This window comes from Molothrus aeneus, chromosome 16, assembly GCF_037042795.1.
Source record: "Molothrus aeneus isolate 106 chromosome 16, BPBGC_Maene_1.0, whole genome shotgun sequence".
In the NCBI taxonomy this organism is placed as follows: domain Eukaryota; kingdom Metazoa; phylum Chordata; class Aves; order Passeriformes; family Icteridae; genus Molothrus; species Molothrus aeneus.
The window spans coordinates 6435011-6461032 of record NC_089661.1 but is presented as its reverse complement, the minus strand read 5'-3'; the positions used below and the strand labels follow the sequence as shown (position 1 = coordinate 6461032).

Sequence of the window (26022 nt, the reverse complement as noted above, 5' to 3'; positions counted from 1 at the left end):
AAAGAACTTAATGAAAATTTGCCATAGATCAGTAAGGCTGGCATGGCTTGACATTCATTCAGTTGAATGAGCTTCATACTTGAAAGATGATTAATGAAAGACCAAGAGACATTTTGTGAATGTAGACATAAGTGCAGACTAGACAGAACTTTCTTTCACTTCCATTTATTCCTGTCTTAAAACTAAATACTATATAAATATTGAGGACTTATATTTACATGTCATTTTTAGATAGATGTGGTTTTTCAAGGGAGAAACACTACTCAAGAGAGATATGTGCACATTGCAGCTGGAGAAACATCAATCACATACATAATAAACTCCTATTATGTTGGCCACCAAATGGATCTGTTCTGCCAGAGTGTGCACAGCAGTGAGGTACTCCAGGCTTCTGGCTACCCTAAGGCAATCAACTTGATTTTCAGTTTACAGAAATCAGGTGGGTACCTGCCATTCCTGGCTGGGTTTTTATTCTATAATAGCTCTATGAGGATGTTTCAGCTCTTCCTTCAACAGGTTACAGACTGACTAAGATTTGCTGGTAGTACCTAAAAAGAGGCTTTATCTTGTTTGTAAGTGAACTTGTCATCCTGAAACTGCATCTGTGATTAGCTGATGGAGCCAGCCTACCCTCAAAGCTTGCCCTGGCATAAATCCTGTCTGCATATCTCTCTCACACTGTGATCAGATACCTTAAGTGCTCCCATAGGGAATATGGAATATATTCATGGGAGTATATTCATGTTGAAGAAAACAACTGTGAGAGCACCAAAGGGCAGGAATTACTGAGGTTATCAGGCACTGAATCAATACTGATGTGAGTGGCATCAGATCCTTTCACCCATTCAGAAAAAAACAACAGGACAAGAGGTTGTTCTCAGGACAGCCACAGTCACCATGTGATTTCCACCACAAACCCACCATTTCTGTGGGTTTTGTCTTACCTTAAAGAATTTGCAGGGTTGCATGTCCCTTATCTCACTTTGATCTTTTAGCAGTTTTGTATTTTCCTTTTCAAAAATGAAAAGCTGGTAGGACAATGGGGAAAGGTCTTCAGGTCATGCTCTTTGGGCATTGTTGAGCTGCTGCAGCTGGAACCAAAGGAGTCACTGGAGGTCAGAACAGCTCAGAGCTCTTCCCTGGAAGAAGCTGTTCCAGGCCAGGGATGCAGTTGGCTGTATGGATTAGTCAGCTCTAGCTGCACAAACACATTCCTGACAGGAACTAACTTGTCACTTAACACTGGATGTGGGTACACAAACTCTGTTACCACAAGACTTTGTAAGGACAAAGTTCAAGGACATCCAGAAAAACTCTGCCCTCCTCCAACCACTGGCTGAAGTTCTTATAATCCTGAATGATGACTTTGTTTTGATGAATGTATTAAGCTAAAAGCTGGCTGGGTTGATGTTATGCAGGCAGTACTGAAATTTCTCAAAAATTAGCTGCTCAAATTGGCCCTATTTTGTCCCTTCTATATAGGAAACAAAGCCAAGACTGTCTGTGAAATCCAGTATGATGAGAAAGATATAACTGTGACTGTGGATGTTGACACAGACTTGGAACTCTTTGGTATATTTGTGTTCATGGCAGAGGTGAAGCATTCAATATCACTTCTCCATCACCTGGGACTTCCCTTCTTTTTTAAGGTAATGCACCTCAAAACTTTTGCTGTGCTTTGATGAAAGCTGTCACTTGAGTTACATTTGCATTAATCCAGAGCACTTCCAGTGGCCTCAGTGAAATTACTCCAGGTTTATATATAAGTGCAGCTGAGAGCTGACTTGGCCCAATTTATCTGAATCCTCATTTAACTTAAGTACAAAGCTAGTGGTCTGTTTCTAAGGAGCCTGGTCAGGTACCTGAAATCCCCATTTCCAGGGTTAATCATTTCAGGAAGGCATGTATTTACTGTCACTTTGCAGCTGATAGGGCTCATAAAAGTAGAAAGAACTTTTGGTAGAAAACATTTCTCCTCCATACCTAGAGAACTCCTTGCCTTGGCTAAACCACTTGTAGCACAAATACCTAAAATGCTTCAGTGTTGAATAAACAGAAGTAGATTTATATTCCAAACTACTTGATAGGATCAACAAAGGCTGTGTCTGTTTATCCCTTGGGAAAAAGAAGCATTAGTTGAAATGTCCCCTTTCCTTGTGAAGGGTAGTACACAGAAAAACATTTCCAAGTGATCCACCACCTTCTCTTCAAATAACAGGACATGTAGCTAGGATGCAAGAGTAAAGGTCAACTTTCCTGAACATAAACATTAGATCAATATTAAACCTGCACATTAAGTATCAGTGTTTCAAGGGAATATTTACTGCCAACCTTTTATTGTAAGGTATAAGAAATTTTCACTGCTTCTTCCTCATTAATATTTAGTGAAATGTCTTTTCTCCTCTAAATGTTTGAATGAAAAAAAAGAAAAGCAGAGATGGTAATTTCTTGAGGTGCCTTATTCGTTTATGAGTATAACCAGGGGACTTCAGAAATTCCTGTTCCCACAGACTTTGGAAAATACCAGTGTTGCTATTGAAATGTGGGAAATGGTCCTCATCTCTCCCAGAGAAGTTCTTTAGCATTTTCAGGATGAGGCTGCAGATGATGCAGCAGCTGTGGGAGGAATGCCCTGGAGCAAAAAAAATGGTGGAGCCTGATCTGTTTATTTAAGAAGAAAATAAGCACAATTTCTTTCTGGTAGATGAAACATGAGATTATGGGAGACATAAACAAGAACATAAACAAGCTTTAGACTTAAACCAGATAAGGGTACATCAAAAGTAACACTAATATTTGTCAATAATGCAAATGAGTAGCTATGGAAACACACACAAAAAAAGGAAAACCTCTCATGAGGCTCTTGGTTTACATCTAGGAAGCATCCAGAAGGCCTGTCTGGAAGATAAACTTCAGTCAAGATGATGGTTTTGAGTCAAGACATTGTGCTCAGTTGAATGATGGGTAGAAGTTATGGCATGTGATTTGTTTATTTTCCCCTTCCACAGATGACAATTCAAGAAGTCATGACTGAGAATGAAACTGAGGGTGCTCTGAGGCTGACCTATGAACAAAACAAAAACTTCTCCTTTTCCATCAGTAGAAAAAAAGACCAGCAAGGGTAAAAGGGTCATTCTGAGCACTATAAAAATGTCATTAGGCCACTGGTTTCCATGGAATACAGTTATTGTATTCATCACCAAATCACTGATGAAATGGGTAACAAAACTTGGATAAAGTGAGTAGTCACACCAAACACTCTGTAAACCTCAGGGAGTTTCTGAAGGGCAGCAGACAGATTCTTCCCCTCCCAGCTTGGGACCTGTCTCTGCCTGCCCACACAGAATCCAAGTAGCAGACAGTGAAAGAGTCATAAAACTCTAGGCCTGGACCAGACAAGTACTTAAAAATATAACTTAACTTGACATAAATATTTAAATCTTATTAAATTGTCTTGGCACAGTTGAAACTTGTAAAATTATGTTGACTTGGTTTTCTAAGTTGGTGTCAGTATGGCTGTATCTGCACAAGATTGTAGGCTTTTAAGGGTGTTTAGAGGTGTGATATTTTGAGCCTTGGGGTATTTCATATTTTTCTTAAGTTTCTAGCAAAAGACCTTTGCACTGAAAAGTCTTGTAAGTTCTGTTAAAATCTGTAATCATTGTAAATTCTAAGTTTATAAACCGTGACAGTGCTTGCAAAGTCAGATTCCAAAATCCATTTCTCATTTTTAAAAAGCTGATGAATTTGCTATGGCAAAATGATTTCTGGCTCATTTTGTGTGAATGTATCAAAAACTGGGAGCTGGGTAAGTGTTCAGTGGCAGGTGCTGCCGTTTTAACTCTAAAAGCTGTGGCAGACTTGGATGAACTAACTCAGATGAACTTGTGCTGCCAGCAAGAGTGGATTTTGTAAAATATTGTTGAACAAGAAAACATTTCTTCCCTTTAGTGAAGAGTTGAATATAAAAGCACTCCAGACTCATCCCTTCTTTCTACAGTACTTCCCCTGTGCAGCACAACTGTCTTCTAAGGTAACTATCTGCAAGTAATCCCTTGCATACATCACTGCAAAGTAGACTTGTCTAATGTATTAGGAGTCCAGCTGCTTCATTTCTAGTACTAGTATCTCTAACATTTTTTTATTATTGAGGATGTTCCTGTTTTTAAAGATGTCAACAATTCCAGTCTTTCCTTTTTCTTTTTTTTTTTTTAATTTAATGGGAACTTGAAAAGGTAAATTATGATATGAGTGAAGCAAAAGGCAAACTCTCCGTCAGGATGGAAAAAAGGGATTTCAACGTTTCAGCAAAGCTAACTTTGACTGGAAGCAGCTACACCAATGCCATTGAGGTGGCACAGACCATGGCCCAGGTTGGTACCATCCACTGCTAGCAAAGGCAGGCTGTGACAGGAGGGCACTCAGGGGGTGGCTGCCAAGCAGGGAAGGACAAATGCAGCTCCTGCTGTGTGAGGTGTTCTGCCCTTGATTTCTCCAGTAGCATGAGCAAACATTTGACTGTGGATTACTTTGAGTTTATATTTGTTTGCTCCTATAGATGGAGCACTCGTATAGGATTTATAGGAAATAAGAAAAATAATGTGCTACAAACTGAACCAGTTTTTGTAATGCAGGTACCACACATCTCTTTCTCTAAATAAGAAAAGACATCACAAGTACCTATTGTTGTTTGTGCTATCTGCTGGATTTATTTTGTAATAGTAGGACTCCTGATGGTTTATTCTGTGACATAAAAGAAAATCAAACTGAATAATAATCAAAGACTGTTGTAAAGGGAATACTCAGCTGTTTATGTATGTTTCATTATTTGCAAAGACAATTTTCTGTAGAAATGAAGACAAATAGAAATGAATAGTTTCTTGTACAAGAGCAGTGGGCTTAGAGTATCATTGTACTAGACCTTTAAAAACACATTCCTACAGACCCCATAGGACTTTGGGGTACCAAAATTACACTCAGATTTTACCTTCTCAGAGAAACTGGGGTTTAATGTTTGCCCTCTTTTAATTTTAGTTAAAAATTCTTCCAAGGCAACTTGTGTTTATGACAATTTACCAAAAAGGCAACAGAACTCATCTGCTGAGGCACATTGCCCTGTGGGATGGCAAAGAGATGAAGCTAACAGGCACTTACACTGGACTCTTCCCAAAGCTGCCTGGAGGCCATGGCATTCAGGGTAGGTTTCTCAAGTCTTTTACAAATGTTCAAAGCAGACTATAAAATAAACTACATAAATCTGATTTCAAAATGCATGTCCATAGGGTTTCAATCCTGGTTTCAATTTAGGTCTTCTAAGGTCTTATTTGCTTTAAATTCTTTATAAGTCTGGCTGTTAGAAATATCCACTTCAGAATTCTCTTTCTGCTTTGTAAATATGGAACATAAAATTTGAGTACTGGGTGCTGGAGGGAGCACTGGTCAGACTGGCTGCTACCTTGAGGTGTTAAACCTTTATGTTGAGACTTGATGATGTGAAAATAGAGAAGATAACTGCACTTACCTGTTAGAGTGCTGTAAGCTGTTCCTCTTCCAGTGTAAGGCCATCTCAGTTTCACACAGATTATTTCCCTGGTGGTTGTTGCTGAAGTTGCTCTGGGTGTAGCTGTCAGTCTTTTGCAGGTAACCACTGTTCTGCTGGTCGATAGAGAGAGGATTCTGTTCTCACATTTCCTCATGTTGAGCACACATCAGCACACTGAATTCCCTGTGGCTGCTGGGTAGGGGTGTGTGTGTGAGCAGAGACCACATTTTCCTGGGAGCCAAGGGATGTCCTGCTGCTTGTGGGAAAATGTCCTGGGAAGGGTCATGATTCCTGGTGGGAAATGTTGTTTGTTTTCCTTGTAGTGGAACTTCTCCATCCTCTCTCCATCCCTTTTCCACGGCATGCTTGGGCCAACTTATATGTGAAACATTCAGCACGCAGTCACCAGGATGTCCTTACTGTCATTTGGAATGAGAAGGACAAGGTACAGTGGCCCACAGCAAATAAATGTCAGGAGGGTATCAAGAGGGTTTTTTGGTTTTTTTGGGTTTTTTTGTTTTTTAATTAAAAAAGGCACTAAGCAAGCCAGGGAACTTGACTATAAGGCAAACTGTCCCCCTTCTTGGATGTATAAAAAGTTCTGCCTGTGAAAGCTGAGTAGCTGATATTCTTGTAGGAAGTATTTTCAGGCCATAGATTTTTTTGTTTGCAGTAACTCCACACCTTGCTGCTTAACCAAAGGTAATGAAATGCATCAGCTTCAAAGCACTGGGTGAGGGCCTCTGAGAGTAAGTGGGAATAATAGCACAAATGTCATGCTTAAAGCAGCTTATGGACAAAGAAATAAAATCTAGGACAAGTGAGCAAGTGTGAGCATTAGTTGAGATTGAGAAGGATGAAGAACTCCTTGCATGAGTATAATACTGGGTTTACCCACACAGAAGAGGACACATACCTTGCTTAGCATTTTCAGCTTTATTGATTCAGTCAAAGCTCTTTTGTATTTCATTCTTTCACTCTCCTCCTTATTAGCAAGACTTACAAATGTGGAACAGTTGTAACCAGTCTCTGTTTTCATAAAGTAAGTCATCACTGTTTTTTAAAAATATAAAAAGTGAAAAAAAAAAAAAAGAACTTGGAGAACATAGGGTAGGTTGATTTCCAGATGTAGTTAATTTGGGACACTTTCCTGACTTGCTGCTAACTGTGCTATCTTTATATGTACATCTGAAATGCAACAGCTTGGCTGAGTATTACATTATTTTCTGAATAATGGAAAGAGAGAAGGCAATGTATAAAGTATGCTACCACACATAAATGTGCCTGCAAAGAGCACAGAATTTTTTGATTCCTTTAATAAATGTTAAAATTCCAAAATTTACTTTAGCAGTTGTACAGAATATATTTTTTTACTACTTCTTAAATTACCACAACTATTAAAATCCCACCGCTATCTAAATTACCACAAAAATATTTTGCTCTGAAAAACATAGCAGAATTTAGTTCCTGATGAAGCAAATGCTTTTTCTTGGGCTTTAACTTTGCAAGCCATGTCCAATGATTCTGTGGCAGTGCAGCCTGCAGTGCCTAAAGATGAGATCAAAATTAAGCTTCAACAAACTTAAGCATTGTTCATTATTCTAGTAAAATACAGAGAGTAGTTCTGCTTTGAATTCAAGCAGCAAAAATTGTTCTAATTTTACCATTAATTTGCCTCACTTCTTCAGAAAGGACTTTACTGTGCATGTAATTAATCTGAGGACAAGGTACAGGGAAATCTGACTGGGTGCATGTTTGAGGTCAGTATGTGAGAGGTGTTTCATTTGACAAGTTCCTTTCCATCTGTTATGTGGAGCAGATATCAGTGTCATCTTCTCTGAAGATTGGAAGGCACCGGACAAGCTACAGAGCCACTGTTGCCCACCCATTTAATTACACTCTGAAGGAACTGGAGGTGCATTCCCTGTCAGAAAGAAGGGGCAGAAAGTACAACCAGCAGGTGAGATCATGAGGCTGGGCTGCAAAACTCACAGCTGTGATGCTGCATTGACTGTGAGTGTGCCTTTCATCCCTGAGAACTGCAGAACCACCAATCATCCTGAAAAATGTAGAGAGCACTGAGTTCTGTTATCTCCTTGTGTCCAAACCAGCAGCATTGTTTCCTAGCCAACAGTCTTGCACTTTTAGTATTGACTCATTTTGGATGGGAGGAACCCAGAAGTGCCCAGGAACCTGCCAAGCAATGAAAATGATGCAATTTTTGTCCATAAAGCAATGAACAAACTTCTATTGTGCACATACAAGAAAAACAAAACAAAAAACCCCCAACCTTTACAATAAAACCAAACCAGAAACCCTTTGATACCCCTGTGAAGAAAATGTAAATTTTTACATTGTATAGGAAATTGCAACACGAATGTAAAAATGTGCAAGACTAGAAAGGCTTTAAACTATAGTTTTGAAATGCACTTGCAAAGCATATATAGGGAAAAAGAGGAGGAACAACTCCACAAATCATCCTTCCAGATCAAATGCTACAGTATAATTTCTGTCTGACAATGCACAATACTCAGTATGGTTCCAGAACCATATTCAGAGGAATAAATTCTCTTGTAGTGTCATTATTACAGTTGTGCCATTGGTTGCTTGGCATGACAGACCCCAGGGAGCTTCCAGAGAGGGTGACAAAGCCTTCCATGGCCTTGGCTGTAGAAATGCAGCTTCCCTGGGTTTGTCTCAGACCTGGAGCTTCCAGACCACTGAGTTCCACAGTCTGGACATGGCTCTGTGGCACCTTTCACAGTGGCTCTGTTTGCCTCCATTTCATGGGGATCATTCTGCTGGTTCTAGTTTGCTGCTGGACAAATCCTTCTCTGCTTTCAGCTGCAGGTCTCAGGGAATGCTGGGCAGGCTGCTCACCTCCAGCTGGGGCTGGAGGATAAATCCAAGATGGACATCACCGCCTGGGGTGGCTGTGTGACACTCTCTGCAGGCCAGGTATGAGTTTTACATGCTGTGGAAGGGATGAGTGTAGCTGAATTTCTGTGTTTGATCCTTGATGATTTTTTTTCTGTACTTGTTACCATATGAAAGCCTTGAAGTAAACCTTTTTGTGTCTCAGAGGAAGAAAAATAAATGCTGTGAAAAATTCTGTTTCATGATGCCAGACATGGTTGTACTTGGACTGCAGCTTTCCCTCAGGACAGAGCTGTCGGCCCCTTGTGTTTCCTGGCAGAGCCTGAAGCAGGGTTTCATGGGTACAGACCATCCAGGGTTCTCACAGGGTGTGTTTCTGTCCAGGAAACCCACTGCCCAAGGATATACTGAACACTTTTTTAAAAAAATTACTTATATGTGTCAATTTTTTCCACTTTTCCAGCTTCAGAGAATATTAAGCATGGACCACCTGCACGCATGTGGATCTCTAGAGCAAAGACCAACATTGTTTAATGAATACCTAGATCTGAACTGGGATGACAAAAAATTCAAACACAATTTCACATATGAGGTAAGAGAAGGCAGTTGTATCTGTTGACTCACCAGTTTTGTGGAAGCCGTTCTCAGTAAATGAGGAATTATTCTGGTTTTAGATGTAATGTTGAGTGGATTTTAAGAAGAGTATCATTATTTTGCTTTACCTCTTACATTTTTCTCTACACAGGAAGAAAGCTAAATGGAGCATGGTTAAGAAAGAAAGGGTTCTTCCAAACTAGAGGCCTCACCTGTGCCCTAAATTTGCAAAACTTGTAGGATGGGGACTGGTAACAAGGCTGATAGGCCAAAACATTGTCAAATGGAAATTTTATGTTCTGGAAATGTTACATTAAAATCCTGAAACTACTGGAATAACAAAACCAGCCCAGGGATGGGATGAGTGGGCTCCAAGGAGTGTCTAAGATCTTGCTGTCATCTTTTGTTTTCTTGGTTCATTGCAGAGAAATCAACTCTTGTATCCTGATAAGTTTCAGTTAGAAGCTGTTCTGGAAAATATTTTCCTGACCCCATGTGCCAAACAGAAGATTCTGGGTAAAATAGAAACAAACTACTACTCTTGCCTGGATTACTATTCGAGCTTTAAGTTCTGTGACCTTCCACATGTAAGTCTGACTTAAACACACTGAACCTATTTCAGTTTAAATGTAATTACTCATTTGGAAACTTAGTTCTCCTCAGCTGTAACTCTTCAGAAGACTTACCATACTTCTGTAGCTTAAATAAATAAACAGTGTCATTTGATGGACTGAGATAGACCGGTTCTGTTTGCTACTATAGTGTATTCTATAGGTCCTTTTATGGTTGTAAACTCTCACTTCCTCCATGTTCTTTCTTTCCTGTTCCTCTTTCAGAGGTATCTTAATTTTATGTTTCTGGAGAATACCAAAACAGGCTCATAAGTCATCAAAAAGGAGACTAGAGAGGAGTAAAAGTGCTTTCCTTCCCCTGTGGGTAAACGTCTGCTGCTTTTTATGATTGTTGTGCTGGTAGTGATGGATTTTTGAATCATAATGTAACCTTATTTTTCTATTACACACATAAAGTGAAGGCCCACCCATGATCTTCCTTAGGTGCATGCTGGTCCTCACAGTTGCTTGTAGACACTCACACAGAACTTGGAACCTGCAATAAATGTCTCTCTCCAGTCCCCAGTGGCTGAAACACATCTTGGCTTCCTTATTTAGTGTCAGAGCAGCTCATGCTCTGTTAACAACAGGAAAACTTTTTCCCAGACCAAGGTGTGATAGAACCTGTTTACAATGCAAAGGATCTATATACCTGTCACTCCAAAAGCAGGTACCTCTGTACTTTTGGATCATTCTCTTCAAAGGTATCATGGTTTAAGCCTAGCTGGAAATTAAGCACCACAGCCACTCATTCAACTCCCTCTCTCCCTACCCTCTCCCTGTGCAATGGGGAGGACAATCAAAAGTAAAACTTGTAAGTTGAGATAAGAACAGTTTAATAATTGAAAACAAAGTAAAATACAATAATAATAGTTACTACTACTAGTGAAAAGGAAAAAAAAACCTAAATGAAGTGATGCACAAAAGAATTGCTCATCACTCTCTGGCCAATGCCAGACCCCCCTTCCCAAACCCAGGTTTGCCTGTTCCAGGTAACTCCCCCCAGTTGATGTCCTGGACATTATGTTCTGGGGGGTGGAAAATCCCTTTGGCCATGTTGGGCCATCTGTCCCAGGTGGATTTTTGTGCACCTCCTCACTGGCACAGCAGGAGAGACACACACACACACACACGAAAGTCCTTGACTCAGGATAAACAACTGAGCAAAACCAAAACATCAGTGTGTAACCAACCCCATTCCCATTCCAAATCCCAAACTGTACCAGCTGTTGAGAAGAAATTAACTCTATCCCAGTAGAAACAGGACAGTATTCACCTCACTTCCCATGTATCCCCAGCTTTATCAAAATCTCTGGCTAGAGTAGCTGAGAAGTGTAGGAGGAAAAAAACATTGGACATTTTAACAAGACATAGTTCTCTGCAGCTGTTCCTCTGGTCTTGGGGTGTAGTCACTGAAGTGCTTTGTTAGAGCACAGAAACTGAAGATGTAAGGAAGACAGTGCTGTGAGGAGCAGGGAGGTGTGCTGGTTTCTGAAACGACAAGTTCTGTTTGTGGTGTAATTTAATGAGAATGCTGCCACTGTACAACTTCTTGCTACACAAAGCAGAGTCCATTTGTTTGGAAGAATTTGGAAGCTTTAACACCTTTTTTGTGCATACATAGGTAATTGTTTTATCTGGAAAGCACCAGCTCAACAAAGATGACATCATTTTGCAGTCAGAGGGCAGATTCCACCTTGCTGATCATGGGAGAGATGAGGGGTTGATTGGAATATCCATAAAGAATCAGAGCACTGCTAATGTGAAGAACTATTCTCTGGAAATTGAAGTGAGTTTCTATTTTATTTTACTGGCACTGGGGTTTGGTTTTCAAAGGCCTGCTGCCATCTATTTCCCAAGGAGATCAGGTGCAGGCAGTGACTGTAAAACAGCAGGCAACAAAACACTCCCGGTTTCTGTAGTGCTCTCTAAAGGAGCAGTTAGGCAGCCTTCATGCGGTGTGACCGACAGACAAAGGAAGGCACCGACAGGAGTTCTCTGTAGAGCTGCCACAAATAAAGCAAGTGTGTTTCTAGTGGAGTGTGTCAATTTTAAGAGGCACAAAACAGCTCATATGATGCTCATTCTGAGACAAATCTCTTCTTTTTCTCTCCCCTCCCCCCAGTTTTGCATTTGCTTTTAATTTCCTATGAAATTAAAATGGTGGGGAGACAGATGGAGACAATGGAGTGAGGCAAAAAAACTAACGGGGTTGGGACCATCCTAACTTCATTAGTAGGAATGTAGGTAGTCAGGCACTGAGACAATAGATCATCCCTTAACAAAATTATGATGATGATTTAATCAGTAACAAATACTAAATTATTTTTCCATTCCTCTCTCTTTAGAGAGGAGGGAGATAAAATGAGTATCAGCTGCTGTGCATGAGCTTGCTTCATTCTGTGCTTTGGAATAAATGGCACAAATCAGCAGCTTCACAGAGAACTGACTGGGACATTATGTTTCTTTCATTGCTTCCATTAAAATTTTGTCCACAAGTCTTGTGCTATCCAATCATCCAGCTCCTGGGCCAATCACTCCTGTGCTTGTGCCTCTCTCAGTGAAACTCCTGCATAGTGCACAAGCATTGGGAAACATTTCCCTCACCACTTGTGGGAAGCACTGATATTTGAGCACCATCTCTGAATGATCATTAATTCTGTGTGGTGGCTTTGAATAAATGTTTTTCCTTTATGGCTGCAGTTAAAAGCCTTCGAAGATATTTGGCTAGGCCTGACAGGAACTGCTGCTTCCTCATCTGCCCAGAGCCAAATCCTGGTGGAGGGAATTATTGATCAGAAAGAGAAAGTAAAAGTAGCTGCTTCAAAAGGAAAGGAGTGTTTTCAGTACTACATGGGGTATCTGCAAGGTATGTACCTCACTGACCATGCTCTCAGCCACAGGACTTTGTTTTAGGCCATCCTGCAAACACAAACACCAGGGAGCTGGACTTGATGATCCTGCTGGGTCCTTTCCAATCTGCAACTCCCAGTGTCACTGCTCTGAAGAGACAGGAAGAAAGTCGTGTCTCTAGCACTGAGCTACTAATTTCATTCAAGCTATGGTCTTTCAGATAAAGAAAAGCTGAAGTTTAAAATTTGTTACAAAGCTCTCTGTGTGGGACACATTTTTGTACTATTAGAATAGATGGTAATAAAAGATAGAATTAATTTCATCTTGATTTAACCATCTTAAAGTTTTGTGCATTAAGATAATCATTGCATTCCAAATTCAATAAAGGAAATGAGAGAGGCACCTCCAGAGACAGACTGTACCACATGCTGTATGAACTGGGATGTGTGCGATCCCTGCCTGCAGGGGACTGAATCACAGCAGTCAGCTCTGACTGACAACAGAGAGGAAAAAAGGCTGTTGTTTCAAGTTATGCCTGAAATTTAGATGAGTAAAGTGAGCTGCAAGAGGTGAGGCTCATCCACATTTCAGCTGCAGTTAGAGTCGAGTGCAAACCAAATAGGTTTGGTGGTATCCCAGTTGTCTCAAACTCATGTTGCTGACAATCCCAGCCCTAGTTTCACTTATGGATTTGTTATTCCACACTTCTGCATGGGAGTTTCTCTCAGGTTCAGGTCCTCACCTGTATGTGCTATGATGTTTTGGAGATTAGGACCATTAGTTTGTGAATCACTGAAGTCAGAAGTTTGTAGAAATGACTCAACCCATTTCTCTCAACCCAGATTCTACGTGTACCCTGCCAACCACTTGTTTATGCTCATTTTAGTGCTTCTGTAGAAACGACTTGTGTGTGGTGGGTGGAACTGACAGGCTTTCATTTAAGGGCTGAGCAGTTTTGAAACATCTGCAACAAAGGACACTAAAGTAGAAAAAAAGGCCTTGCAAACCAGTATGACCGAGAGATTTAGATTTACATTAATCCAGTGCTTCCTTTGCAGTAGCAAATCTATGTAATTCATTAACAAGCACACAGAAGAGATCAAATCCTGACACTGATCTAATTGTCTCTTGTTTATCTCTTCTGTTTTGTTTTAGTTTTTTCCTCCACACCTAACACACTCAAGCTCTGATTGATCACTTAAGTAATTAAAAACTGGCTTTGAAACAATGTCTGTCAATGTCGTTCCTGTAAATGAAGGTTCTTTTTTCATTCCTTAAGGGGATTTGGAAGAAGGAGTGGAAATCAGTGCTTGTTCTGATGGGAAACAGATGGCTGCCATTAACACCTATCTCAGCATCAATGGTAAAAGGCAGGAAAACGTGGGACAAGTAACTCTAGCAGCTGCTAATGGAAGCTTGAGTTTTCTGGCCCGTGGATGTGCGGATCCAGTTCTTAAGGCTGAGGTGAGACCCTTGAGTGGCTGTTAACTGCAGCGTGATTTTCCCAGAATTTTATTTGTTATTTTGATGGAGCACCTTCCATGCATGCGAGTTTAGTGAGTAACCAGGCAAAATTATGCTATGTTTTAATTATTTTCACGTTGATGTGAGAAGTTACCACGGTGAGAACTAAGAAATTCAGCCGTGCCTAGAGATAGAAAATACAGGACCCTCTTCTAACGGCGGATCCTCTGAGGAGGGTAAGTAAATCAAGTGAGAGCAGCAGTAACTGCTCAGCCTGTTGGTTACAAGACTAATGATCAGAATCCTGAACGTACTTTCACTTTTAGTATGGCAGGGTTTCACATACTCTCTGCTTGGGGAAGGCTTTTTACCGTTTGCCTTTTCTGTTCTCTTGTCTGCATTGAATAATGCAGAAGTAGTTTCTCCTAAGAAATGTGAGGCCACTGTGGGTGTTTGCCGGCCTTTAAACTAGTACAAACGTTGAATGATTTGGATCTCGCACAAGCAATTTTAAGTAATGAATTCAACTCCTCACAGAACAAGCTTAATGAAATTGGGAGCCTTTTGAAAGCCACACTGAGTGAGAAGATAAAGAAGTTTGATGGATACCTGTGGAGATTCAGGAGATCAGTAAGTATCTGTACATGAGCTGTGAAAACACCATGAAGTGTTCATGCAGTGTTAGTTAAACATTATGATATTGCCTGCAGCTGTTTTGTTTTGCTCATACATTTCAGTGATTACTCCTGTGCTGACCTGTACACAGAGACAAAAAGCGTTTAATGGTGGAGATCGTGTATCTCTGCACCAATTCAGACTTGCCTCGCAATTCTGCGCCAAGTCAGAATTGCCTCGCAATGAAGTCAAAACTTTGCTTGAGATCACTGTGTTTTTAAATTGCTTCTTTTTTGGAACCCCTGTAGGTGCAGCATGTTGGTTTCCTGTCTGAAGCAGCTGGCTGGCCTTCAATGGCCTTGCAAAGGGCAGCAGGATTCCTGCACAGCGGGGCTACAGCTGTCACCCAGGTGTGGAAGCAAAGTGGAATTGGGCACATTCTGAGAAGCAGGATCCCACTTTACCTGGAGAAAATTCAAGATGTTGTCCAGCAAATGCAGAATGAATTACAAAGTAAGCAAAACAGTGCAAAACAAGAAGAGGGACAATGTCAGTGCAGGTCAAACCAAACTTCAGTGCAAACTATAAAACATAGTGGATAACACAAAGGTTTCTATTTTGATCTAGCAAGAAGTGCTGAGCTTGGCTCTTAGTGTACAGAGTGGGAGCCTTGATGCAATAAGCTCTAAGAAGGCTCTCTGTGACCACCTTTCTAATGAAATCAGTGGTGAGGCTCTTTCTTGGTCACAGGAGGCTGGGTTCAGTTGGATGAGAAGAGAGTCCTTAATTCCTAAGCTGAAGTATTTCTGCTAACAGTTCCCTGGCAAGCCTTTCCTCCCAAAGGGCTGTTCATATCCCTCCTTGAGTTTTTAATGCTTGTACTAATTGGATTTCACTTGATCTGTTTTTTTCCAAGCCTATCCAGTAGCCACTAATTCACTGTTCAGCTGGACTGTGGCCCATACTGAAACCTTTGAGAAATGTGGTCAGCTGGAATTAGCTGTGAGAACCTTCAGCTCTCACAAGGGTAAAACTTCACTTAGCCCTAGGCTATTCCCTCTCAGAAGTTGAATTTGGTTGATATACCATGCTTGAAATCAGTTGTGACCAAACTGTCCCGTTGCTCAGCAGCAATGTATTTATAAGGGGTCAGGGTCAGAGCTGAATGGCTCTTTCAGTTCACAGCTGTACAACGTGCCTGACTGCCTTGGAAACACAGCTGCCTCTTGTGCTTTTCTGTGCTCCCCCTTCACTTCTGCTGCAAGTTGGGTGGAAACAAACAAGCAAACAGCCACTTGGTACCAAACCAGCTAAGGTTTGTCTCATTAATGTGCTTGCTTCAGAGCCATTAGCAACTCTGAAAGACGCCTACTATGATGTAACCTTGAAGCCGCTGGATGAAGTCTGGAAAGAGAAGACAGAAGAGCATATGAAGAAAATCCTGGCTTTCTTACCCAAGATTGTAAAAGATGTGTGGCTAATGAAACCAATTCAGATGGCACTAAAGGTTGTGAAAGCAGGCTTGGATGTGGTTGGTATAACTCTGTTCTCCATTTCCAATTCAAGGCCTACAAATTTAAGTCTCAGCTTTGAACTATGGATACACAAAAATAGTTAACCATTTTTGTTTATGGAAATAGTGCAGTTGTCTTTCCACATAATAAGCTTGTGCACAGCTGATTTACTGTTCTTGCAGTATTTGTCCTGCTTTGAAAGAGTACTTTTTCCAGCTAGAAGAGAGGTTGTTTTACTAATTCTGGTTGAAATCACAGCAGGAGTAATCTCTCATTCATGTAGCTTTTACTTTTCTTACATAGAGAGGAGGAATTGTGATTCCAATAAACAAGTGTACAAATATATCTAGGCTCTTCTAGTTGAAATGAAAAGCCTAAAAGATATATCATGAGGCTAATTTATATTATTAAAGATACCAGTCCTTTCTAAACTACTGAAGCACATTAACTTAGTGAAGCATTGCTACACTTTAAGTCATGTTATTTAGGAGGAATATATTTCTGTCCATTGGTGTTGTGACTAGAGTCTGTCCTCTGGATATTATTAACCTCTACATGACAAGAGGCTGTCAGACAGGAGGCAAATGCAAGAGACACTGAAGTAGTATTTTGCATTTCTTGATTTAAAACTCATTTGCAAGTACTGACCCTGCCCTGAAGTCACACTGAAATTGCTTTTACAATCTGTGACTCTCCAACAGGCCACCCAGCAGGCGCTCAGGGGGGCAGAGGCCACGTTCTCCAGAGCTGTGAGCAAGATCCGGAAGCCCTTGCTGCACCTGTACAGTTTTTCACCCAGGTAACCGATGGCTCTGCAGGATCCCTGCTCTGGGCAGTGTTCTAAAAGGATGTGTGCATCTTCCTGTCAGTGTGCAGCTGAGGGTTCTGGACAGCCACCCAGCCACTCCTTGCTTTGGTCACATCACATCCTAATGTTTATTTCTGTTGGCTGCCAGACCCACTGTGTTTGAAGGGAGCTACTGGGCAGCAGGCAGGGTATCAGTAACTGGTAACTGGCCAGAGGTGACCTGGGGAAGTGCAGCTCCTGACCAGAGGAGGGTTGTGTTTTGTTGTTCTAACCAGACTACAGTTCTTATGAATATTTCACTTCAACATTTCTAATAATAAAACAACAGCATTTCATCAGTTCAGCAGATAAGGAGTGTTCTCTTTGTATTCTACAGGAACTGTTCAGTGGCAGGAAAGCTGCCAGTACTACCTAAAGCAGACCTGTCCCTGCAGCTGGCAAATGTTACCACTTACCTCATTGGAGAAAAACTAATGAGGCCTCTGCAAGACCTCTATAATCTCAACATCCTTGCAGAGTACTATAGAATCAAAAGGAGGATGATGGAGAGCCCCTTTGAATGTAAGCCCTTTCAAATTGCTGCTTTGTTTTATACCTGGGTCTATTTCCACTGTATAGTACTGTATTCTAAAAATTGTATCTGGAATAGGAGTTTACATAGAGATGGTCACTAATTAATAATTTTCTTATCAACTTACATATAGTCTTTCTTGTAAGATAGTGATGATATGTATAAGATCAACACTGGGCAAAGCTGGCATGCAGTAACACTGTTCTACTTAATATTCATGCAAATTTTGTAACTCTACACCTCCTACTCTGGAGACTGAAACAGCAGGTGGTATTTATCTGCCTTATCCATATGCTCTTGTGAGCTGATACTATGGTTCACTGCCACTCTCACCTGCTGGCTCTGTGTCCTTGGCACAAAGGCTTGGAAACTGGTGACTCCACCTCTGCTGCCTCTAGGATGAGCAAGCTCAGCCCTACCAAAGCTTCATCCACAGTACTGCCTGTAAAAGTATTGCTAAATGCTAAAGGAATGCACTAGCAGTCCTAACTGTCCCTTAGAGAGAATGGCTTTTCCAGAAATCCCTTTTTAATGGTTTCCTCCCAGTACAGAGAGACCCAACAAAGGCCTGTGAAAGCAGCTCCTAGTGACCCAATAATCTGAGTCATCTATCAGCAGGGTTTCCTGGATTGCAGCTGTTTGATGCACTGATTTGGAAGGGTCATTTTTGGAGACAATTTTTGAGAATTAATATTCTTGTGTTTTCTGCATAAGAATGTATAATGTGTGTTTATAAATATGACTGTCAAGTAGTACAATGACAAATCAAGATGAGCTCTGAATCCCAGTTCAAGTTTATCAGAGTTTTATGGTACTCAGGTAAATCTATAACAAAAAATTAATCATTAAATTGTTTTGTTTCTGAGAAAAGTCTTTTTGCAGAGCAACTACATTGTAACTAATTAAAATATAAGTGTAGTAATGTCACTGTAATAAGTTGAGAAATTATTTTAAGAGTATGACAACAAGAAGCTGTGTGTTGCAGTATGTGCAGCCTTTACTGCTCTGTGGAAAACTCACTGATGTTTCTTCTGAAATACCATTCTCCAGATCATGCTATGATAGTTGGGAGCAAGCATCTTGTGACTTTTGATGGAAAAATGTATGATTTGGCATCAAAGTGCAGTGTTCTTCTTGCCAAGGATTTTGTTCACAGTGCTTTCACTATAATACTAAATGAGGAAACTAGGAACTCAAGATCACTGTATGTGGAGATGAATCAGACTGTGATCACCATCTACCCACGACTAAAGGTAGGACGATCAAGTCAAACATTTTTTATTTTTGGCGAAAATTTTCTTCAACTGACAAAAAAATTTTTAAAATATTAATGCTCAAAATATAGATCAGAAGCACTCTCAGCCAATGGCTTTAAAGTAACAGCTTCTTAAAAAGAAAATACCTCTCCAAAACAAAACCAGTTTACCTCAAGGGCTGCCTCTTTGCTCTCTGTATATGACAGAAACTTCTCAACTTTTCTCTGACATGGTCTAAGCGAATGGCACTGAGAGGGAGACTTTGTGCTTTTTGCTCTTGCAGAAGTTTAACACTACCCTGTTCTTATTCCCTTAATTCTGGGCTAAGTAGGCCTCATTGCACCTGCAAATCCACTGTGCTTGCCTGTGACTGAACTTTCCCTGTGACAGGTGTGAAACTGCATTTTCATTTAAAACAGATATCCAAGATGTATAACTTCTCCTTTACGGAAGAGAACTGCCAAGTCCTGGATCAATCCCTTGAAAACAGTACCATGAATGCGAAGCAAGGAATCAACAAAATAGAAGTATCTGATCAGAAAGGAGTTTCTGTCTCTTGTGACTTTCAGTATGATCTCTGTACTGTCACTCTGGCTGGGTGGCACCATGGTGAGCATCAATCATGCAGCTGTTGTCAGCTGTTAGTCATTTTGCTATCTCTCTAAATTATCTGTATTACTGGTAGTACCAGCATCTGTGCTTTCACTTTTTTTTCCCCCTCTTCATTTATAGACACCCTGGAAATGGCCCTAGGCATTCCCAGTAATTGCCAAATAGAGCATGGAATGCACCATTCCAGGGAGAAGAGCAAGTTCTGGGTTACTGTTGAGTCAATGCTATAAGGCAGACAGAAATCAGAGGCAGAGGTACTGCAGTCAGCCCAGCCCCAAAATGTCACTGAAATCTGCTCTAGAGCAGGCTTAGCATGTCAGACCTGCAAGACAACTACAGAGGGAGGCCCAAAACCTCACAGAGGTTTTGGTATACTTGGAATGCATTCATGTAGCATCCATGTAGCCTACATTATTCTAAAATTCACCCTCCACAGATCAGCAGAGAATGGATGTGATGCTGTGATGTGCTCAGGAGCCCATGAGCAGCTGAGACTCGAGATGGCAATGCAGGCTGGGCAGCTTCCCCTCTTCCACAAGAGAGCTGAACCTGCTGGACAGAATAATCAGAGCCCAGAGACAGCTGCTGTAATAGTCCTGCACCTACCCCTGACAATTCCTATTTTACTCCATTTCAATTTTCTCCCAGGTGTTTCAGCTGGGCTTTTTGGTACCAATGATAATGAAGCTGGGAATGAATGGATGGTGCCTAATGGTTCCTTCACTGACAACGTGAAAGAGTTCACGCAGAGCTGGCAGGTAAGGAGCTCAGGGGCTCCTGTGTGCAGGGCTGCTGCCAGAGGGCACTGTCTGACACGCTGGGCTGCCTTACACGAACCAAAGCTCGAGAGTGAAAACAGCAGCACACTCCATTGTTTTGCTGTGTCTAAGCAAGGAAAAGGTTGCACATATTTGCTAAAAACTTTTCAAGAAATCCCTATAAGTAGGCATTGAATATTTTTGGCCTAGGTGGTAAGGTAAAACATAGAGGTGGCTGTTGCTGATTTTAGAAGAAACTGATATTGGAGCTAAGTATCTTTGATGTTTTCCTCCTTAGAGCACCTTTCCCTGGAATGCAAGGACAGGTGCTACTAGGTCTGGGCCAAATCTGTACGTTCATCACTGAAGATTTCTTTAGAGCTGTTAGTTCTAGCTGGGTATGTTGAGCCTCTTAATTTTCTTTGTTCTCATGCTTCACATCTCATCAATAAACAAAACTTTAGAAACAAATCTGTAAGTATTTGAAAGTAAATTTGTTCTCCATCCCCACAGCACTAAGTATTCAGACCTTTCTGGAAGGTTACCTGCTGCTGTCAGTTACTGACTTGCATAAAAAGACTCCTATAACTACCATAAATAAATGTTGTAACAATTTTATACCAGTACCGTTATAGCTCTGCTTAATTCATGTATTCTGTCATCAGCTGCAAATCATCTAAATACACAAATGTGCAGTTGTACAGAACCATTTGTGAGTGCAACCTACCAAGAAAAGTAGCCTTAACATGCTCTCAAGCCATGTTGACAGGAGGCTCTAAAGCCCTTCCAAATCTAATTTTAAGAATCTATTACCAAAAAGAAAAGGAACCAGCATCTTACTACCACAAAGATTTTGTGACTCTTCCATCTATCCTGTCTCACAGATGTCTGAGTTCTGGAAGCAGAAATCTCATTTTCAGTCAGTACCTTACTGTAAAACAGAGAATTGCTTCATGTATCTTCTTGCTGTTGCAGAGATACAATTAATGAGCTTGCAGCCTATATTTATGTTAATAATGGGGCAGGATCCCAATGTGACTGACCATAGGCACGATTTTCTTTATTGCTACAAATATTAACTTCTAATATACTCATAAAATGCAAAACTCCCCAGAGACATTGAACAAAAGAATCAGTTAAAAGCAATAAATAAGAAACTTAGGGTGATACAGAAGTAGGGCAGTCCCGAGTGCCCTTTAGGGGCAGAATGGCTGCCCTTGCACTATTGATTGGAAGGGCTCACACTGAACTGTGAACTCTGACTGCAGCTTGTTCCCAGGAGCTTTATCACAGCCTTTGTCATGCACTGACCTTGCAAAGGACGTCAGCAGAGCTCCACCATCACAGGGCCAAGGCTGCACAACAGGAAGGGACAGTGTCTGACTCCTTCAGGATGAGGGTTAGCACAGTGTAAACTGCCAGTTCATTTTCCTTAGGAAGTAAAGTAACTACAGTTTACACTTGCTTAAAGAACTTCTTGGTGGTGTGGTTTTATTGTTCTTTTTTTTTAAAGCCACCTTTACCTATGAATAATCCAGCAAGGGTATGAAGCTTTTCTTTTCTCCATGAGAAAGATCTAGTAAAAGCATAAGTTTGACCTGTCAGATCTATATAAAAGAGAACTAGCCAACTACCTGCTATGTCAGCAACTACACACCAAAATCCTTCAGTGAATAACAGAATCAATAGCAAAAGGAAACAAGATCTAATCTGTGAGGTGCCTCTCAATATTAATGAACAATAAACATTAGAGCAGGGTACTGAGCTGCCCATATTGCCCTTCAAACCAGCTCACACTGGAAATCTGAAGAACTCATCCTACCCTGATGTGCAAAAAAAAACCCCAAAATACACCAACTTCAGTAATTCTGTTTTCCCAGGTGAATAAGTGCAGTCTTGTACAGAAGAAAGAGAAGCCATGCCCAATTACAGCTAAGCAAAACATCTGCAAAGTGTTCTTTGAAGAACCACATTCACTTCTTAGGAACTGCTTCAAAGTAGTAAGTAGAACTTCAGCCAGAAGCACTGTCTTAATTATGTGTCATACTTCCAAGGAGGTCACATAACCATTGCAAGGATTTAGAAGTTTAGTTGCAGAGAACTTTAGAAGTAATCGAAACAGCAATCCAGACAGAAAAGGTGTTTTTATCATCATAAATAAAAATGGTGTTTTTTGGCATCCACAGAGTAGTGGCATGACTGCATTGCTCTTTAGGATACGGGTCTAGAATTTGGAAACAGAAATAACCTCTTCACCATTAGGAAGGAAATAAAGGTTTATGAATGGTCCTAACCAGGCAGGGGGGAGGGGACACAACCCAAACCTCTGGGTTTTCCTGCACATCCCCCCTAACTCCTCCCTTTGTGCCCAGGTGGAGCCCGAGCCATTCTACACCATGTGCACACAGGACACCTGTGACTCCCCGGCCTTGGGGGCTGCCTGCAGCTTAGCAGCAGCTTTTGTTCATTTGTGCAACCGGAATTTTGTCCCCGTGGAAATCCCTCCACAGTGGTAAGTGTCATTTCTTTTACCACCCTGAATATTCTGACTGCATTGCTCCAGTACTTACATGTCTGTGACGCAAGAACACATGAGAAAATAAAACTAATTACCTGATTTCTTACCCATTAAGGAACGGACTAGTATTTGCAGATGGGTTTGTTGGCCATAAAATAAAAGCCTAGAATAAGAACACTCACTGTGTCTGTAAGTGCATCACATCACACTCCCACACACTGAAACAATGTTGCCTGAGCTGTTCAGGTCACTCAGCTCTTAAGCAGTGGATGATCAGGACATTTCTGGGCAGTGTCTTGTAGGCAGCAAGTGGTTTTAGCTCCAGCAGTTACAAAAACTCTTCAACATATAAATATGAAATACTGAGACAAATTTTGTTAAATCTGACAGAATATTCAGTTGAAAATAAAGTTTTAGAATAGCTTGGTAGCTGAATGATTGCAGTCAGTGTGTGCTGCTAGTTTGTCTTATCCCATTTCTGAGGAAAAGGATTGGAATGAAGGTGGACCACAAGCTCAGTTGACGAGAACATGCTAATAAAGAAGCAAAATACATTGGGGACGTACACATGAATCACCATACTGAAGACAAGAAATACTTTTTATCTATTTAGCTAATTTTATATATCCAGTTTTGGACACCATGTTTTACTTAAATTGTGAACCAGTTGAGAACAGTCCTGGGGAAAAAACTGAAGGGTTGAGGAAAGACATGAGTTAAATCTCTAAACATGTATACACTCTAAAGAGAAGGAAGTTGAACAGACCAAACTAAGGGAGAATTAGGTTTAACACAGTGAAAGAGTCTGGTTGGGTTACTCACACACAATAACTGATAACCAGCAACAGTCATGACAGCAAAACAGAAAGTGGCTGTCAGCAGAAACAACCTCTGCACTATTTCCTAGAAATTCATACTTGTCAAGGATCTTCCACTGAAACAGCTGAACTACTCAGCCCTCATAAACTTTAGAAATAATGCTGCCTTTTTCCTCCTAAATGTGAATTTATCAAACATGAGAGAACCTTACATCTCTATTTCGGTTTAGCGATCTAAGATAAAACCGCATCTAAAATGCTGGAGTACTTTCCCCACAGTGTTTTGATGTCATAAATATATCTGATGCTATTTTCCCTTCAGAGATTTTTTTGTATTTCACTGTAATGAGAGCTTGCATTACATGTGATTTGTACTTACTTATCACTTACCTGGAGTTCATCTCTTCTTCATTTCAGCTCGAGCCAGTTCTGAATGGCAGATAGCAGCCCTGAAGATGGAAGAACCCTTTCAGCACCCAAACCAGAACAGTTATTTTAGGCAGACAAGCTAGAGGCAAGAACAGGGAGAGAACAGTAGAAGTGTGAATGCATTAGTGTTACCTGTGAATATAGTGAAGTATATATGGTATAAAAGGAAAGATTTCCACCCAGAACCCCTGAGGGCAAGAGGAATTATTTCAGTATATTGACAAGAAAATATAATCAACCAGAAGAAATCTGACAGGAAAGTATCAGTTACTTTAAAAAAATTCTCCCATTCGGTGGCAAAATTGCCTCTCCACAAGCCTTGAACCATAGCACAAATACACTGAAAAGCTGAGAAAAGCTCTCTTCCAGCTCAGATTAGTACAAGTGGACTACTTTGTAAAAGTAGCATCATCAGCTTAGAATCAGCAGAGATGCTGACTTCTTTTTTCTCCAGAAATGAAACTCCACTGTTCAGCAGTTCTGGAGAAAGTTATCTATCTTTTCCAGGGAAGTGCTCCAACACACAAGAAGGCTAAGATAGAAATAAGATGGGTAAATAATGGAAAGCAGTTAATATTTTTTTATTTTTATGCTGGTTGATTTTTCTCTTATTAATGTACACACTGTTAAATGAGAAACAGCCTTCTTGGTTTCTGTGCACCAGTTTCACATTTTCCCTTTGTGTCTTTAGAAACCCCTTGTCAGCAGTGAGTTGATGTGTTGGGAAAAGGTGACCAATATCTACCCTACCCATGAAGTAACCTTAGGGTGTTATTGCTGCTGTTGTGTGAGTGTCTCACACATGATGAATCCCCTTCTGTGTTGTAGGTCACTTGATTTAAAAATTGCATCACCTTTCTCCACACAGTGCCTGGAATGCAGCTATTCCTTGGTGAAAGGTAACGCTGCAAATGCAATGTTTGTGTAATATGCAAACATTGAAATAATGGTGTTTGGTACTATGACATCATGCTAATAAACATTTGACTGCTTATTTTTACGCTGGAGTACATTTTTATTGATTATTTGTAACAACAAAGTTGCACTGACCTCTGCAGAGAGTTGGCAGTGGCTGGGTTTGGCTCACAGAAAAAGCAAGCAGCTGCCTCTTATCTCGTGTGTGCTGCTTGCAGCTGCACTCGCTTTCTGAACACTTACTCTCTAGCTTGGTACAAATGAAAACATGATTCCTACACTAGTCAGGAAAAAATCCTGCAATTTTTAGGATTCCCACACACATCAGATGCTAGAAATCAAATCTTCCTCTGTAATAATTTTATACCTGCACCCTTGTAAAAAGCCAAAATAGTAATAAATATTTCTGGAAGCTACAGAATATTTATACCAGTTACTGATTAAAAAAACCATATAATTTTCTCCCCAGTCACTGAATGTCACTTCACCCCCCCAGCTAAGCACAGCAAGAATCTCTGAAAAATGTCCTGTGGTGACAGTTTCAGAAACAAAAAAAAAATATCAGCAAGTAGAGGAAAAGATTGAGAAAAGCTCAGTCAGCAATACAGAAATACAGGAATTTAACTAAATGCTAACTGCTGATAACAACACTGAGCTGACTGCAGACACCAGATCTCTAAAAGCTGCATATAACTTATCACTGGTAATAAAGAAGCCATTTAACTACCAAAAAACATTTTTAACTGCAGCCATGTCACTCAGTCCAGTTGTTTGGTATCTCTGAGCTGTTCCTATGTTCTCCACATGCACAGTTCCTGTCTAGATACTCTTCAGAGTCAGGAACTTGTACAGGCCCTGGACACACCTCAAACCCTGAAGCTCAGCAGGAGCCAGACCCAGGCTCACTCCAACCCTAGAGCCACAGGCCAGCTGGAAACCCTGCTGACCCCTGGGCTGGGCTGGACTCCCTGCTGACCCAGGGCACTTGCCTGCACACAGGGCATGTATGAGACACCACCGGAACTGAGCAGGGCTAACAGAGCCACCATCAGGGGTGAGAGAAGAAGAAAAGAAAAAAAAAACTCCAAAAGACCCCACACTTAAATGAAGTGCTCAGGTCATGTTCATAATTGGAGTTTAGCACTGATTTATAGCTGTCATGAATAAAACCTTATCTCCATGTTTCTGCACTGGCAGCTGTGCCTCTCCTCCCTGTCTGACTCTGCTGTTAATGCAAAGGCAAGGGCTCTGTCACACCTGTTCACCA

At 40.8% G+C, this 26022-nt stretch overlaps 1 protein-coding gene across 1 annotated transcript in view; it reads left to right on the top strand.

The window, feature by feature from the left end:
- The window catches only part of LOC136563648 (uncharacterized), a 68665-nt gene extending 43960 nt beyond the window's left edge, over nucleotides 1-24705 (top strand). Inside the window, exons 43-66 of the mRNA XM_066561139.1 lie at nucleotides 232-439; nucleotides 1483-1649; nucleotides 4236-4373; nucleotides 5035-5197; nucleotides 5866-5987; nucleotides 7362-7502; nucleotides 8387-8500; nucleotides 8883-9011; nucleotides 9439-9600; nucleotides 11249-11413; nucleotides 12328-12493; nucleotides 13757-13941; nucleotides 14479-14571; nucleotides 14865-15069; nucleotides 15900-16087; nucleotides 16772-16869; nucleotides 17255-17439; nucleotides 18500-18702; nucleotides 19125-19314; nucleotides 19966-20075; nucleotides 20286-20293; nucleotides 21886-22075; nucleotides 22448-22587; nucleotides 23829-24705. Of these exons, the coding sequence (XP_066417236.1) occupies nucleotides 232-439; nucleotides 1483-1649; nucleotides 4236-4373; nucleotides 5035-5197; nucleotides 5866-5987; nucleotides 7362-7502; nucleotides 8387-8500; nucleotides 8883-9011; nucleotides 9439-9600; nucleotides 11249-11413; nucleotides 12328-12493; nucleotides 13757-13941; nucleotides 14479-14571; nucleotides 14865-15069; nucleotides 15900-16087; nucleotides 16772-16869; nucleotides 17255-17439; nucleotides 18500-18702; nucleotides 19125-19314; nucleotides 19966-20075; nucleotides 20286-20293; nucleotides 21886-22075; nucleotides 22448-22587; nucleotides 23829-23844 (3486 nt within the window). The 3' untranslated portion in view covers nucleotides 23845-24705. The remainder of the gene's footprint in view (nucleotides 1-231; nucleotides 440-1482; nucleotides 1650-4235; nucleotides 4374-5034; nucleotides 5198-5865; nucleotides 5988-7361; nucleotides 7503-8386; nucleotides 8501-8882; nucleotides 9012-9438; nucleotides 9601-11248; nucleotides 11414-12327; nucleotides 12494-13756; nucleotides 13942-14478; nucleotides 14572-14864; nucleotides 15070-15899; nucleotides 16088-16771; nucleotides 16870-17254; nucleotides 17440-18499; nucleotides 18703-19124; nucleotides 19315-19965; nucleotides 20076-20285; nucleotides 20294-21885; nucleotides 22076-22447; nucleotides 22588-23828) is intronic.
- Nucleotides 24706-26022: the final 1317 nt, after the last annotated feature.